This window comes from Podarcis pityusensis, assembly GCF_964106645.2.
Source record: "Podarcis pityusensis genome assembly, chromosome: 1".
NCBI lineage: Eukaryota > Metazoa > Chordata > Lepidosauria > Squamata > Lacertidae > Podarcis > Podarcis pityusensis.
In genome coordinates this window covers 70,088,160-70,100,141 of record NC_138028.1, presented here as the reverse complement: position 1 = coordinate 70,100,141, position 11,982 = coordinate 70,088,160, and the positions used below count along the sequence as shown (strand labels likewise).

General features: G+C 42.7%; 1 protein-coding gene across 5 annotated transcripts in view; it reads right to left on the bottom strand.

Moving 5' to 3' along the window:
* Window positions 1-11,982, bottom strand: part of TRIM66 (tripartite motif containing 66) — a 66,949-nt gene that overhangs the window by 40,165 nt on the left and 14,802 nt on the right. For all 5 annotated transcript variants that reach the window (XM_081013905.1, XM_081013908.1, XM_081013907.1 and 2 more), the window contains 2 exons: window positions 5,691-5,795; window positions 596-743 (listed from right to left, as the gene is read on the bottom strand). In XM_081013905.1, the coding sequence (XP_080870031.1) occupies window positions 596-743; window positions 5,691-5,699 (157 nt within the window). In that variant the 5' untranslated portion in view covers window positions 5,700-5,795. The remainder of the gene's footprint in view (window positions 1-595; window positions 744-5,690; window positions 5,796-11,982) is intronic.

Genomic DNA, 11,982 nt, shown 5'->3' with positions numbered 1-11,982 from the left:
TTTTAAATTAATGAAATTAACAAATAATGAAAAGCTAGATTCTCCCAGTCTCATTTTGCATACTGAAGACAGGAATTGGGGGCCTTGATTCCAGAAAACATTTCAACAAAGGTGGGCAAAAATCCCCAGGGGATTTCTGAAGCTTCCTTCAGAAGTAAAGACCTTAAACACCTACACACTAAAGCTACTGATGCTCTCCACAAATCTCCACTACTTTGTCTGTGGAGAAAACATTCCAATAAGTTATCTATGTTGCATTTAGTTTCTGAGGAATTTGAGAGGACTCTGGAATGGGTAGAGATTGCTGGAGGACTGACTTTGCATTCTAGTGCATTTGTAAGAATATTTTCCCCAGATGTAAGTTTCCCTTGGTGCACTCCTTGTTCTAAGGAAAATAGCAATTTTCTTCCTATATACATAAAAATGTAAGGTCGTTGGCATGCAGAATGTGTGGCAACAGAATGGCAGGCAACAAGCAAGCAAGCAAGGAAGCAGTGCAGGTGGCAGGTGACACAAGTCAGCTGTTTAATGGGGACAAGTGGCACTTCACTGTGAAGTTTGGCAAAAACAGAACCGCATGAGATTACATTTCTACCTGAACATCCCTTCAATGGTATAGGCAAGAAATTGTCTCCTGTTTCCTTGCCATGCCCGTGCTCTTCTGTACACAAGCTGCATAGCCACTTGTTGCAGTTAGTACACAGACTGTGTGCAGGCCTCTTCTCTTTACATCCAGAGCAATTCTGCAATGACAACAAGAACAAGAACAACAGCTTAGACCTGAATAAAACTAAACTTAAATTTGGGGTGACTCCCATTAACTTACAGAGATGTCTAAACTTAATGCAAATGTGGAAGTTGGACTTTTTAAAGATTGCACATCTTTTACACTTTTGCAAGTCAAAAGCATGTTGAGGTATAGAAAATAATAATTATAAATAATATTTTTTAAATCTATATCCTGCCCTCCCCAGTCACTCTGGGGAGCTTTCAACATATATAAAAGCACAACAAAACACCAGAGATTGAATCTGCGGACATCTGGATGCAAGACAGATTCTCTACCATTGAGCCACAGTCCTGATTACACAAAAAGAATTGTCACGCAAATATCTGTTTGCGGCACACAGTTTTGTATGAAAAGCTCTCTGCACACAACAGATGGCTGGGAGAATACCCTAGTAGACAGAGTATGTTTGGAAAGCGACAAAGCAGAGTTCAAACAATTCAGATAAACAATGTTAACAAAGCATCGAGGGGAAAGCATTCTGCATATATTTGAAGGCATTCTCTTCACTTTTGCTTTGCATTTTCCATGGGTGTACCTCTTAGAAAGACATAGCAGGCTCGGCCCGGATGAGACCTTGCCAAATTAATCTTCAGTACACAGATAAGGAAAACACTCTCAAACATCAAATTGTGAAAAATTGTATATAAGCTGAGAGGCTTCTTATGGCTTGCCAAAAAGAAGAACTAGTGACTCACTGGAAAGATAGGAAGCATAAAAAATGACAGGCATATACATATAATATTCCTGGGTAGATATTTTAGATAGGAATTATTGATTCTCTGTTTATTATAAGCACACCGCAGCTGCATAGCTTAGCGTAAGGTTAGTTGTGCTATCTGATTTTTCAATGTGTGTGTTGATTCTACAACACTCTTAACTAAACATGTGGCGATTCCTGAACAAGGCAATGGACAAAACAGGCTGTAGACTGGCATCCTGTCAACTTTTAATTCCAGGGTTATGAAATATCAATAAACATTTTGGTTATTCCATTTACCTTATACCCTACATGGGGTTCCATGATAACTGATCAGCTGTATATGCTTACAGCTATTTTGTACTGTTTGTACACTGCCACTACAGCTGGAGGCAGCAGTACTTCTGAAAGCCACAGGAGGGAAGAGTGCCCTTGTGTTCGAATCCTGCTTTCAGGCTTCATACAGGCATCTGGTTGGCCACTGTGAGAGAAGGATGCTGGACTAGATGGGCTATGGGCCTGATTCAACAGGCTCTTCTTATGTTCTTATGTACTACATATATTATTATTTCACAGTGTGATAATCTATACAGCATGTTTTCGTATTAAGAATCTTTCCACAAGCTTTGCTCCTATTGCAGATAGCAGTCATGTGGGACCCCAGTTCTAATAAGGACAATAGCAGGAGCAAAGGGTTAAAGCCACTCTCCCTGCACCTATGTCATTATATCAATCTGACTCAAGGTTTTTGTTGTTGTTCCCAGGCAATTCTGTTAGCATGATGAACCCCCCAGAGGGTTATGGGGGCGTGCTGCAGGCTGTTCCAGGCAATGTTAGCTTTAAGTAGACTACAGCTATTACTTTTTGTCTTCAAAGTGCTTTTTAGAATCTTCCCTATGCTTTTCTGGAACTGACCTTCCAGTTTTATGCTTCCTCCTGGTTTCCTTGGCTCACCTTTGCAACGGAATGAAAAGGTGGCACATAGTTGCTAATGTGGACAGCTAAACAGTGAGAAACAAGCAAGCATCAAAGGCAAGGTAAAGAACACTGGAACTGGATTTTCCCTGAATGGCATTTTTATGGGAAGCACTTTCACAAATCCTGAAATTAGACCCGTCCTTTGACTCTACCTCACAGTCCTTGGGCCCTATCCTCCAAATTCTGCAATGTAGAATGGTTTGCACATGTAAAGACATTATTAAGACTTTTTAGTATTAGTAATTATTATTAGTTATGATTCAATATAGAGGCATTTTCCTAGTAAAAGTGTTTTCCTAGCTGTTTTGAAAAAGTGAAGCAACAACATTATGAAATGAGATTTAGCACTGAGTGTAGTTATGTTTGTAAAACAGATGCATTTATGCGGCCATATTTGCATTTGGTTTGCGCATCCCATTTTGGCTTTTGTGCTGACAAGTCACAAAATTTAGAGGCGATTGCCACTACCCAATGATATACAGTAGCTCCTTCCCAAACTGAACAGCATTCAGTCTTTATAAGGCTCAAGCTACACCCAGGTTTTAATCTTTTCCTACAGTAATCTGCCAGTTTGCCAACTAGATGACAGATAGTTGTTTCAACACTTTTGCACTTTCCAATTCTTATGTCATTCATCTTTGCAATAACCTAGTCAAGTAAATTAGACTGAGACACAATACTCCAGGCAAAGTAAACACTCTTATTTGTATGCTACATCAAACTTGCTCTCAATGATCAAGACACTCCAATGTATTTTTAAAAAGTTTGCTTGTAATTCCAAGCCGGGTGGCAGAGTGCTGGAAGCAAGTGGTTGCTTTACAGAATTACTAAATTTTTGAAATGAGCTGATATCGGGACTGGGGGGTGTCTGAAATGTTGAAATCTGGAGCTGCCTATATTTGTTACTATGTGATACTCCTCAACATGTAAATGTGTAATTAAACAAGAATACTGCAAAGATAGTACAAGTCTCTGAAGTATTCTCTCTTCCAAAGCAAAGGGATCCCATCAGGGCAACCCTGGCCTGAACTTCCCACTGTGTAGAAAAAGTAGAGGGGATGTTCAGGTAAAAAACTAAGCTAGGTCACTCTGTCACACACTAGTTACTTTTCTGTTAACTTTTCAAAGACTGCAATTGGTTTGTAGGCCGTGCTGCTTTATCTTTACTTCAAAGTCTTAAGCGAACCAGTGTTATTTCTTTAACGAAAACAAATATAAAGCAATTGCAGAAGAGATTTTCCTTCTCTGTTGGTGATTCCTGTGCGGCACTTGTGATAAAAAAATGTTTTTTACAGGCTCGTTAGGCTTCAAGGCAAACATAGCCCCACAAAACCACAGTATTTGATTTCAGCTGGCAGTCCCAAAGCTGCCCCTTCCTTTTCCTTTCCATGCTGGCTACAAAGAATATACTTAGATTGATTCAAAGCAACCAGTAAAACTCTTTGTAAGGTGAACATTCTAGGCAGGGAAGCAACCTCAGCTGCAGCAGCCACATAAATGCTTATCTAATGCTTTTCATGCTAAAATAGCATACCCTCCAACATGCTGCTGATCAAAATTGGGACGCTCGTTTTTTGCTCCCAAGCTTTCGCGGGAGCCAGGTGACCTGCATAAGACTTAAAAACAAGCGTCTTTTGGTCCGGTGCTCTGATGTGAGCCCACTGACTCGCGCCAGAGCACCAGACCCCCAAATGGGGATCATTCCATGATCTAATCAGAAGTCAGGGTGGCTTCTGTAATTCCGGAGTGTCCTGCTTAAATATGGAGGGTTGAAGAGTATGAAATAGTCTGCACCAATTATCTAAAATCACATCCACACCACACATGGCTTCCCCCAAAGAATCCTGAAAACTGCAATGCTCACTTCTGTAGCGAAAGGAACCCCCTTGCCTGGAGTTCGCTGCTCCCTCCAGCCCTCCGCTTTCCCTCATTAACTTTCTGCCTCCCAAACGTTCTCACCGTATTTGCACTCCAGCCTTGTGCAACATAATGGGCTGTGCTGAAACATGAGGGGAACTATTGCGTCATCAAACAGGGAACAGTTAGTTACCATAAGACAAATCCCTTAGGTTTGAAACTTGATCTGCCTACATTAACAGCCACCTGAGGATGCTTCCAGGTGTCTGCTTCCTCTGCAGCATCTAAACTGGAAGCAGAATGGGGAAGTCTGCCTTATTTTCTCCACCAGCCCTGCTGCTGCCACCTTCTTCCCCTCCTTTCCTGTTTATTTGATTTTAAGCCTGCAGACTGGGCCTCGTCTACATTTAAGCTTATGTGTACAGCACCTGGTGTTTTTAGGTGCTTAGGCAACATGGCATAGTGGGGTTAGTAGACTATGACTTGGTAGACTGGGGTTCCAAAGGCTACTCAGCCACGAAACATAACATTCAAAACTCCATTCAGCTTGGGTTGTTGCAAGGATAAAATAGGGAGGGGGAGAACCAAGTAGGCCACCTTAAGTTTCTCAGGAGGAAGATGAGATATAAATGTAATACTCTGTCAGGGAACTGACATCGGAGCTAGAGGTGGAGGGGAGGCTCTCAAATGATGCTCGAGAAGGGCCCAGCAGGGAGAGAGGCAGCTCAGCAGATGGGGAAGCAAATCAGCGCAACACCAGAGATAAAGGGGGGCAGATGGGGGAATTGGCGAGAGGGCTCCAGGACTCTTCACCGGACACCAGCGGGGAGAGCACGGGTCCTCCGCTACCCACGCCCTCCCTGCGCAGAAGGCTTCCGCGCAGGGAGAGTAGGAGGAGACTTGGCGTCAAACAACTTTTATGTTGGAAAAGGTTTAAGAAACGCCCACTGATGGATTCTGCTAGCGACTGAGGCAGCCACGAAGTGAAGGGCTGTCCAGACAGAAAGGTTTAAACAAGGCAACATAGCCAGGAGAGGCGGCAACTTACGCACGAGCAACCCATACTCATTACATACTCAATGAATAAAACAATCAGAGAAGGAAGTACCTCCCAGAAGCTGATGATCCTATCATTGCCTTCTGCACTATCAATGCTATGCTGCCTGTACTTAACCTGAATGACCATTATTTGTGACAACTAATAGTGTTAAGCCAAGGGAGTGGCTCATATTCACAGGAGACCCATTGACTGCCATTATTTTACTCCATTTGTTTCAATGGGTGTACTCTTAAGTAAGCCTTGCTTGTCTATTGGCCCTCATGTGGTTCTGTGGCCACCAGGTGTGCTTCAGAATATTGTCCACTTACCCTCGCCATGGCTTGGGTTATTGTAGCAAAAGTCCCCAATAAATAAATGTTCAGCTACATTCCTTGGTAAATCGAAGTGTCTGAAAACGGGACATGAGAAGATACCTAAGCAAAGAGGTAGAAAAGAAGAACAGTTCAGGAAATAAAATAAACTGCTATTTCACAAACGTGTTTTAAAATATGTACACCAAAGCATGACAGTGCCACTCGGCTGGGACTGGCTATGGAGCTGTGTATCTATTTCTAAATATGCACAATGTGTGATGCAGAAGATTGAAGAAGGGACAGAGCTCAGTGGTACAGAACGTGTGTTGCATGCCAACGGTCTCAGGTTCAATCCCTGGCATCCCCAGGTAGAGTTGAGAAAGATTCCCATCTGAGACCCTGGAGAGGTTCATATTTACACTGCCAGTCAATGTAGACAATGCAGTGGAGACAATGCAGAAGCAGATAGACGAGTGGTCTTGCTTTAAATAAGGCAGGCTTCTGCTGTTGTATATTTCACCAAAACTTTGGTTTCGGGAAATGTGACCTTTTATCCTACAATTATAGTTTAAAAATTATGGACTTTAAAAAATAAGAGAATGAAAACATCATCTGTTATACACAGTAATGGATAAAATATGGCCACCCCATGATATTCATTTATCAAGGTTACATCAACCAATGCTCCACATGTTATTATGCTCCCTCAGTTTGGTTAGCTGTATTCACTGCAAATCATGGAGTGTTTTCCTGCAAAGCTGTTTTCAGCTGGGGCAACAACATATGCTGGTAATGGCTCCCAAGGGTTTGTTATTCAGCTAGAAATAGCTAGAGCTGATCGTCATCTTGCTTCCTTTTGGTGCTGACACACCTACTATCTGAGGATGCTACATATAAGCAGAGACGTGTAAGAGTATTCTCAGGAGATGGGGCTAGTATTTGCTTTATATTGATCACGGGAGCAATGACAGACCAGAGAGTTTACTTTACTTGTTTGTGCTTTTCACAGATGAGATAATTTCATAAACTACAGTAGTTTGAAACCTACCATGAACCCTTCAGTATGGCAAGTCTGTAGTTATAAATAAATTCAATACACAGATTTAAGAGATAATTATAATACTGCAGTGTATTGTAGAAATAAGCTAAATTGATGAACTGCAAATGAATATTTACCTTTGTCAATCCAAGTTCTCTAGGAGTTACAGAATTACATTCTTGCTTTCTGCTGAAACTTCTGAAAAATCGAAATTGAACCTCCATGTTTAGAGCAGTATACCTTCAATTATCATATGCTGAGGGCAAACAGGGGATGGCTAACTTAGGCTATGTACACACTCCCATTTATTTTGGATTTTATATACTCAAAACACTGGTTTGGGAAGCAGTACACACACAATGTTAACCATAATCCTGTACCTATCCTGTTGTTTCTTATTATATACTACGTTTTTATGTCTTTCCCCAAAACAGCTTCAATCTGAGTTGAGAAAAAGAATAATGTTGTAGCATTTTAAGCTGGCAATGTTTTCACAGCCTAACATCTGTTGGGGGCAAGAATTCTGGATTATAAAGACTGCTAGTTCAGCCACGCAAGGCTTTTCTTATGCTCTTAAAATCATACTTGTAGTTACTCTGACAACCACTTGGGCCTAGTTACTCAAAGATCAAAGTGACTGTATCACTCAATACATCAATTTTCTCCCTTTGTATTTCAAGTGAAAATAGAATTGCAGACCTATATAAATAAATTTCCCTGTGATTGGTTCTTCTTTGCCTTGGGCGACGTATTTTTCAGGTTTAAATTATGTAAGCCTATTTAAAATTATGTATCTAGAAAAATGCACATATATAATTCCGTATGAAGTTGTCATCACTGTACAAGCGCTCTCTGTCTCTCTCATGTGAATGCTCTGCAGAATACTCAGCTATTAACTTGTCCATTACTCTTATGATTAATTAGATTTCTGCCAGTAATTCTCTAAGGTTTGGATGTTTTCCAGTTACTCAGCATTCATTGTCCTTGAATGCACATTCCTATAAGATCCTGCCGGTAAAAAAAGGCGATACTGACAATCTTTTGTTGATGCTGTCAGCAAAGCAGTTTTTCTGTTCAGTCCCCTGTATATTAGCACAATGAAATCTGCTTTAGATCACTTTTTTATTAGACTTCTTTCCAAATACAAAAAGTATTTCATTACATTTGTATCCTGCTCTTCTAAAACAAGCTCTGGGCAACATACACATGGAGGAATTCAATGCAACTCTTCTAAGGCAACTCTTCTATTAGGGCAGGCATTTCACTTTGCCAGATGGAACAAGCCCGCCTCTTCTCACCCTGCACACTGTTCTAGTGGTTCTCCCCAAAACCCAAAAAATTGGGGGGGGGGGCATAGGAGGAGGAGGAGGAACCCTGTGATACAAGTAGAAGCTCTTGTGCACTAGCTGGATCCCACCCATGGTGATTGTCCCTTTTATCATAATAACCACAAATTGCTGGTTTTAACTGACAAAGTGCTGCATGGCTAAGGACCTCTTTCTGCCCATATGAGCCTACTTGGTCCCTGAGACCAACCTCTGAGCCCCTTTCCCTGTGTGCCCATGCAAGAGATGTTTGGACGGTGGCAGTTTTTTTCAGTGCCCCCACACCCGATTGTGGAAGGCTTGACTGGTATATTTTGTCATCCTTCTGGTGCCAGGTGAACATGTTTTTGTTCTCCAGAGCATGTGGACAGCACCAATGCTCTGGCTTTTGGTCCTTTTTTGTGTGTTCATCCTTATATGGTAGGGGTAGTTTTTTACGTTGTTGGACAATGCACATTCTAAAGTACATTTATTTCATTTTAATGGCTTTTTGTTGTATGTTGTCCCTGTAAATTGCTTTGGGGCTCCTTTCGTGTGAAGTGATGCAATAAACTAGGCCAAGAGAGGATAATTAGGTCTAGTTCACCATGAGGAACAGAGGAAGCTGCCTTAGATTGCATCAGGCCATTGGTCCATGTTGTCTACACTGTTGTCAGTCTTGTCTACACTGACTGGCAACATTGCTCCAGGGAGACTTTCCTAGTCCTACCTGGAGATGTGGGAGGTTGAACCTGGGACCCTACGCATGTTCTACTATTGAATGGCTGAGTAGGGATTTGAAACTGTGCTTCCTTTGAGTAATAGGGATATTTAAGCTGTCCTGTACAGAACATCTTGTTCCCATCCAAGAAAGCAAGGGATTACCGTATTTTACCGTGTATAAGATGCCTCCATGTATAAGAGAACCCCTATTTTTTTTAACCCGAAATTAAGTTGTTTAGCTTTTGGGGGTGGGGGTGGGGGAAGTGACTTCCACCAATCGCTCACCCACGTTGCCCGCCACTGCCGATCACTTGCCACAGCCACTGCTGATCGCACACCTCACCGCAACCGCCAATTGTCTGCCCGCTCGCCACCAGCAACAGCCCACCCGCCCACATGCCATAGCCACCAATCACCTGCCCTCCTCGCCACAGCTGCCAATCACCTGCCCAACTGCCACAGCCACAGCCAATCTCCAGCAGGCCTTGCCGCAGCCACCAGTCACCGGCCCAATCGCCACTGCCAATCTCCTGCTTGCTGCTGCCATTAATCGCACGTCCCCCCTCTGCATTCACTATCCGTGTATAAGACGAAACCCAATTTTTGCTTTTTTTATTTTTAGCAAAAAGCATTGTCTTATACATGGAAAAATACAGTAAGCATGGAAGATGATCTGATAGGGCTAACAAATGTTGTGATATCCAGCCCAAACCTGGCCTGCGTAGAATTGTATCTACAGTTATTAATTAAGCTGCTTAAGACAATGTTGCAGCAATACTGCAATACAATACAAAATCTTTCAATATAATAATGTTTTTCATATTTACATACCTTCCAGATGAGCTTATAACCCAACAGGTGTACAGGAAGAACTAAGGAAGGATGTGCTATGGCAACAGAGTTATTGTGCTATTGTCCCACCCATAATTTTATTTTCACATTATAAGATGGGCCTCACATTTGTATTCCTGCCTAAATTTCATCACTGCAACAAATTTGGCTAGTAAGCAAAGCATCAACCAGACTTTATCTTGTTGTGGGGCCATTACACACAGTGAGAAAAGCTACTAGGCTTATTTTTCTAGGCTGCAAGCAACAGAGATGAAGGAATTAAAACAGCGTATGATACATATTCTCCATTGAACCACTTTTGCACCTAGAGCCAGTGTGGTGTAGTGGTTAAGAGCGGTAGTCTCGTAATCTGGGGAACCGGGTTTGAGTCTCCACTCCTCCACATGCAGCTGCTGGGTGACCTTGGGCCAGTCACACTTCTTTGAAGTCTCTCAGCCCCACTCACCTCACAGAGTGTTTGTTGTGGGGGAGCAAGGGAAAGGAGAATGTTAGCCGCTTTGAGACTCCTTAAAGGGAGTGAAAGGCGGGATATCAAATCCAAACTCTTCTTCTTCTTCTAATTACCCAATTTCACTTGTAAGCTTTACGAGGCAAGAGCCTGCCTTTTTGGCTTGTGCTACTCTGTTAAGCACGATGGGGAAACCCAGGTAAGGACCCCAGATACAGGCTGCTTAAATTACCTGGGCATGGCCTGAGGGAAGCCCTCCTGCTCCATCAGCTCCTCCCCCTGGCCCAGCCTGCATCCAAATCTGCACGCCCATTTGCCAATCCTGGGCTCACATCCAGATCCTGAAAGCTGGAGCGCCCCCGCCGCTCATCCGAACAGGGTGTTGATCCCGAGCCACCCTCATTAGGGACTTAGGAGGCGCCTCTGCCGTCCCGCAACGCCGCCACACTGAGAGGGTGAGCGGACTTGTGTTGCTCTGTGCACTATGATGGTGCTGTAGAAATAAGTAATAGCAACGTTTGAGTTCTAAATATCAGTCTGGAGTCCTGGGTAGCATTTTTGAAGAGTGAAACACTGGACAAAATCTGAGCTGTGTATAAAATGTGTCTGCACTCCATTAATATTATTTATTAAATTTGTACCCCACCCAGAGGGATTGACAGCAGGTGATACAATCAAAGCAAGCAATAAGCCAGACTAAAATAAGTATGCAACTACAACAAAAACATGCAAGGTAATAAAAGAAGCAAAAGTAGGTAATAAAAAAGAAGGTAATAAAACCGCTGAAACTAGACAAAGCCTGGGGCTGTGTACACATTCACATTTACTCTGCATCCAGTGCGCCCCCAGCGCTGGTTTGGGAAGTGGTGTACATCTGACATCCTGTATCTATACATTCATGAAATACTGCGTTTTTATGCATTTTTCTCCAAACCAGCTTCAATGTGAACTCAGAAAAAGAACAACCTAGGTGTGTTTTAAGCTGGCAATGTGTACACAGCCTGGGTTGTGTGGCTGTGAGAGAGAGTGTATACACAATGCTTTCTAATTGTCACTGAGGCTCGTCCATACTTTGCATGTCCTGTGCCTAGAAAGCACAGGTCCAAGAGATTTTCTGCTTGTCCAGTGCATCTGCTTTCCCCAGGAAAACCTGCATGTTGCCACTGAATCAAAGCAGGTATCAATCCACTGAAAATCCGATTGACGTTTACTCCAATTCAGCAGTAAAGAGCAGGTTTCCCCAGGAGGAAGCGGCAGGACAAGCATAAATGTGGACAAGCCCTGAGTTTGAGTGTAAATGTGTTTTCCTACGATTTCTCTTGGCAGGCAGTTTCAAAGTGTGAAGGATCTCACCAAAGGCACCCTTCAAATAACTAATATGCAGCAGCAGAGGCCAGTTCACAACCCACAAAGTACTTGACTTTGGGTTTGATTAACTCCACTTCAGCATAACACGTTTAGCTATTAAATGCAGTACATATCCCACCTCAAAGGATTAAATATTGCTAGTTTTGATTTGACTCTTTGTACACATCTGTTTAGAGTCCAGATGGTTGCCTGGGGCAACACATGGGCCTGGTTGAGACTCTTGCTAGGGCTGCTTCACACCATTTTCCAGTGCAGGTTTAGGCAGAAAAATTGTACAGCTGTCCTCTCCTATGTTCAGACTAGATGGGGTTAATATACCTCTGATCAACACACTGGCAATAGGGAGGCTCCTATAAACAATTCAGTGAACTTGTTTGAAATGGCTTTTTGCTTCCTTTTTTCTTAAGTGTCATATGGGTATGAGAGGACTGACAACTTCTGTTTTTCAAAAATTCTGCTGGCTGGGTGAGCCAGGGAGCACAACACAACAGACTCCAACAGGTCAGGTAGTGGAGGAAGTAGCAACAGGTTTCTGCTTGAGCCTTGTATCCAGTATTCCAGGCATGGTGGGTG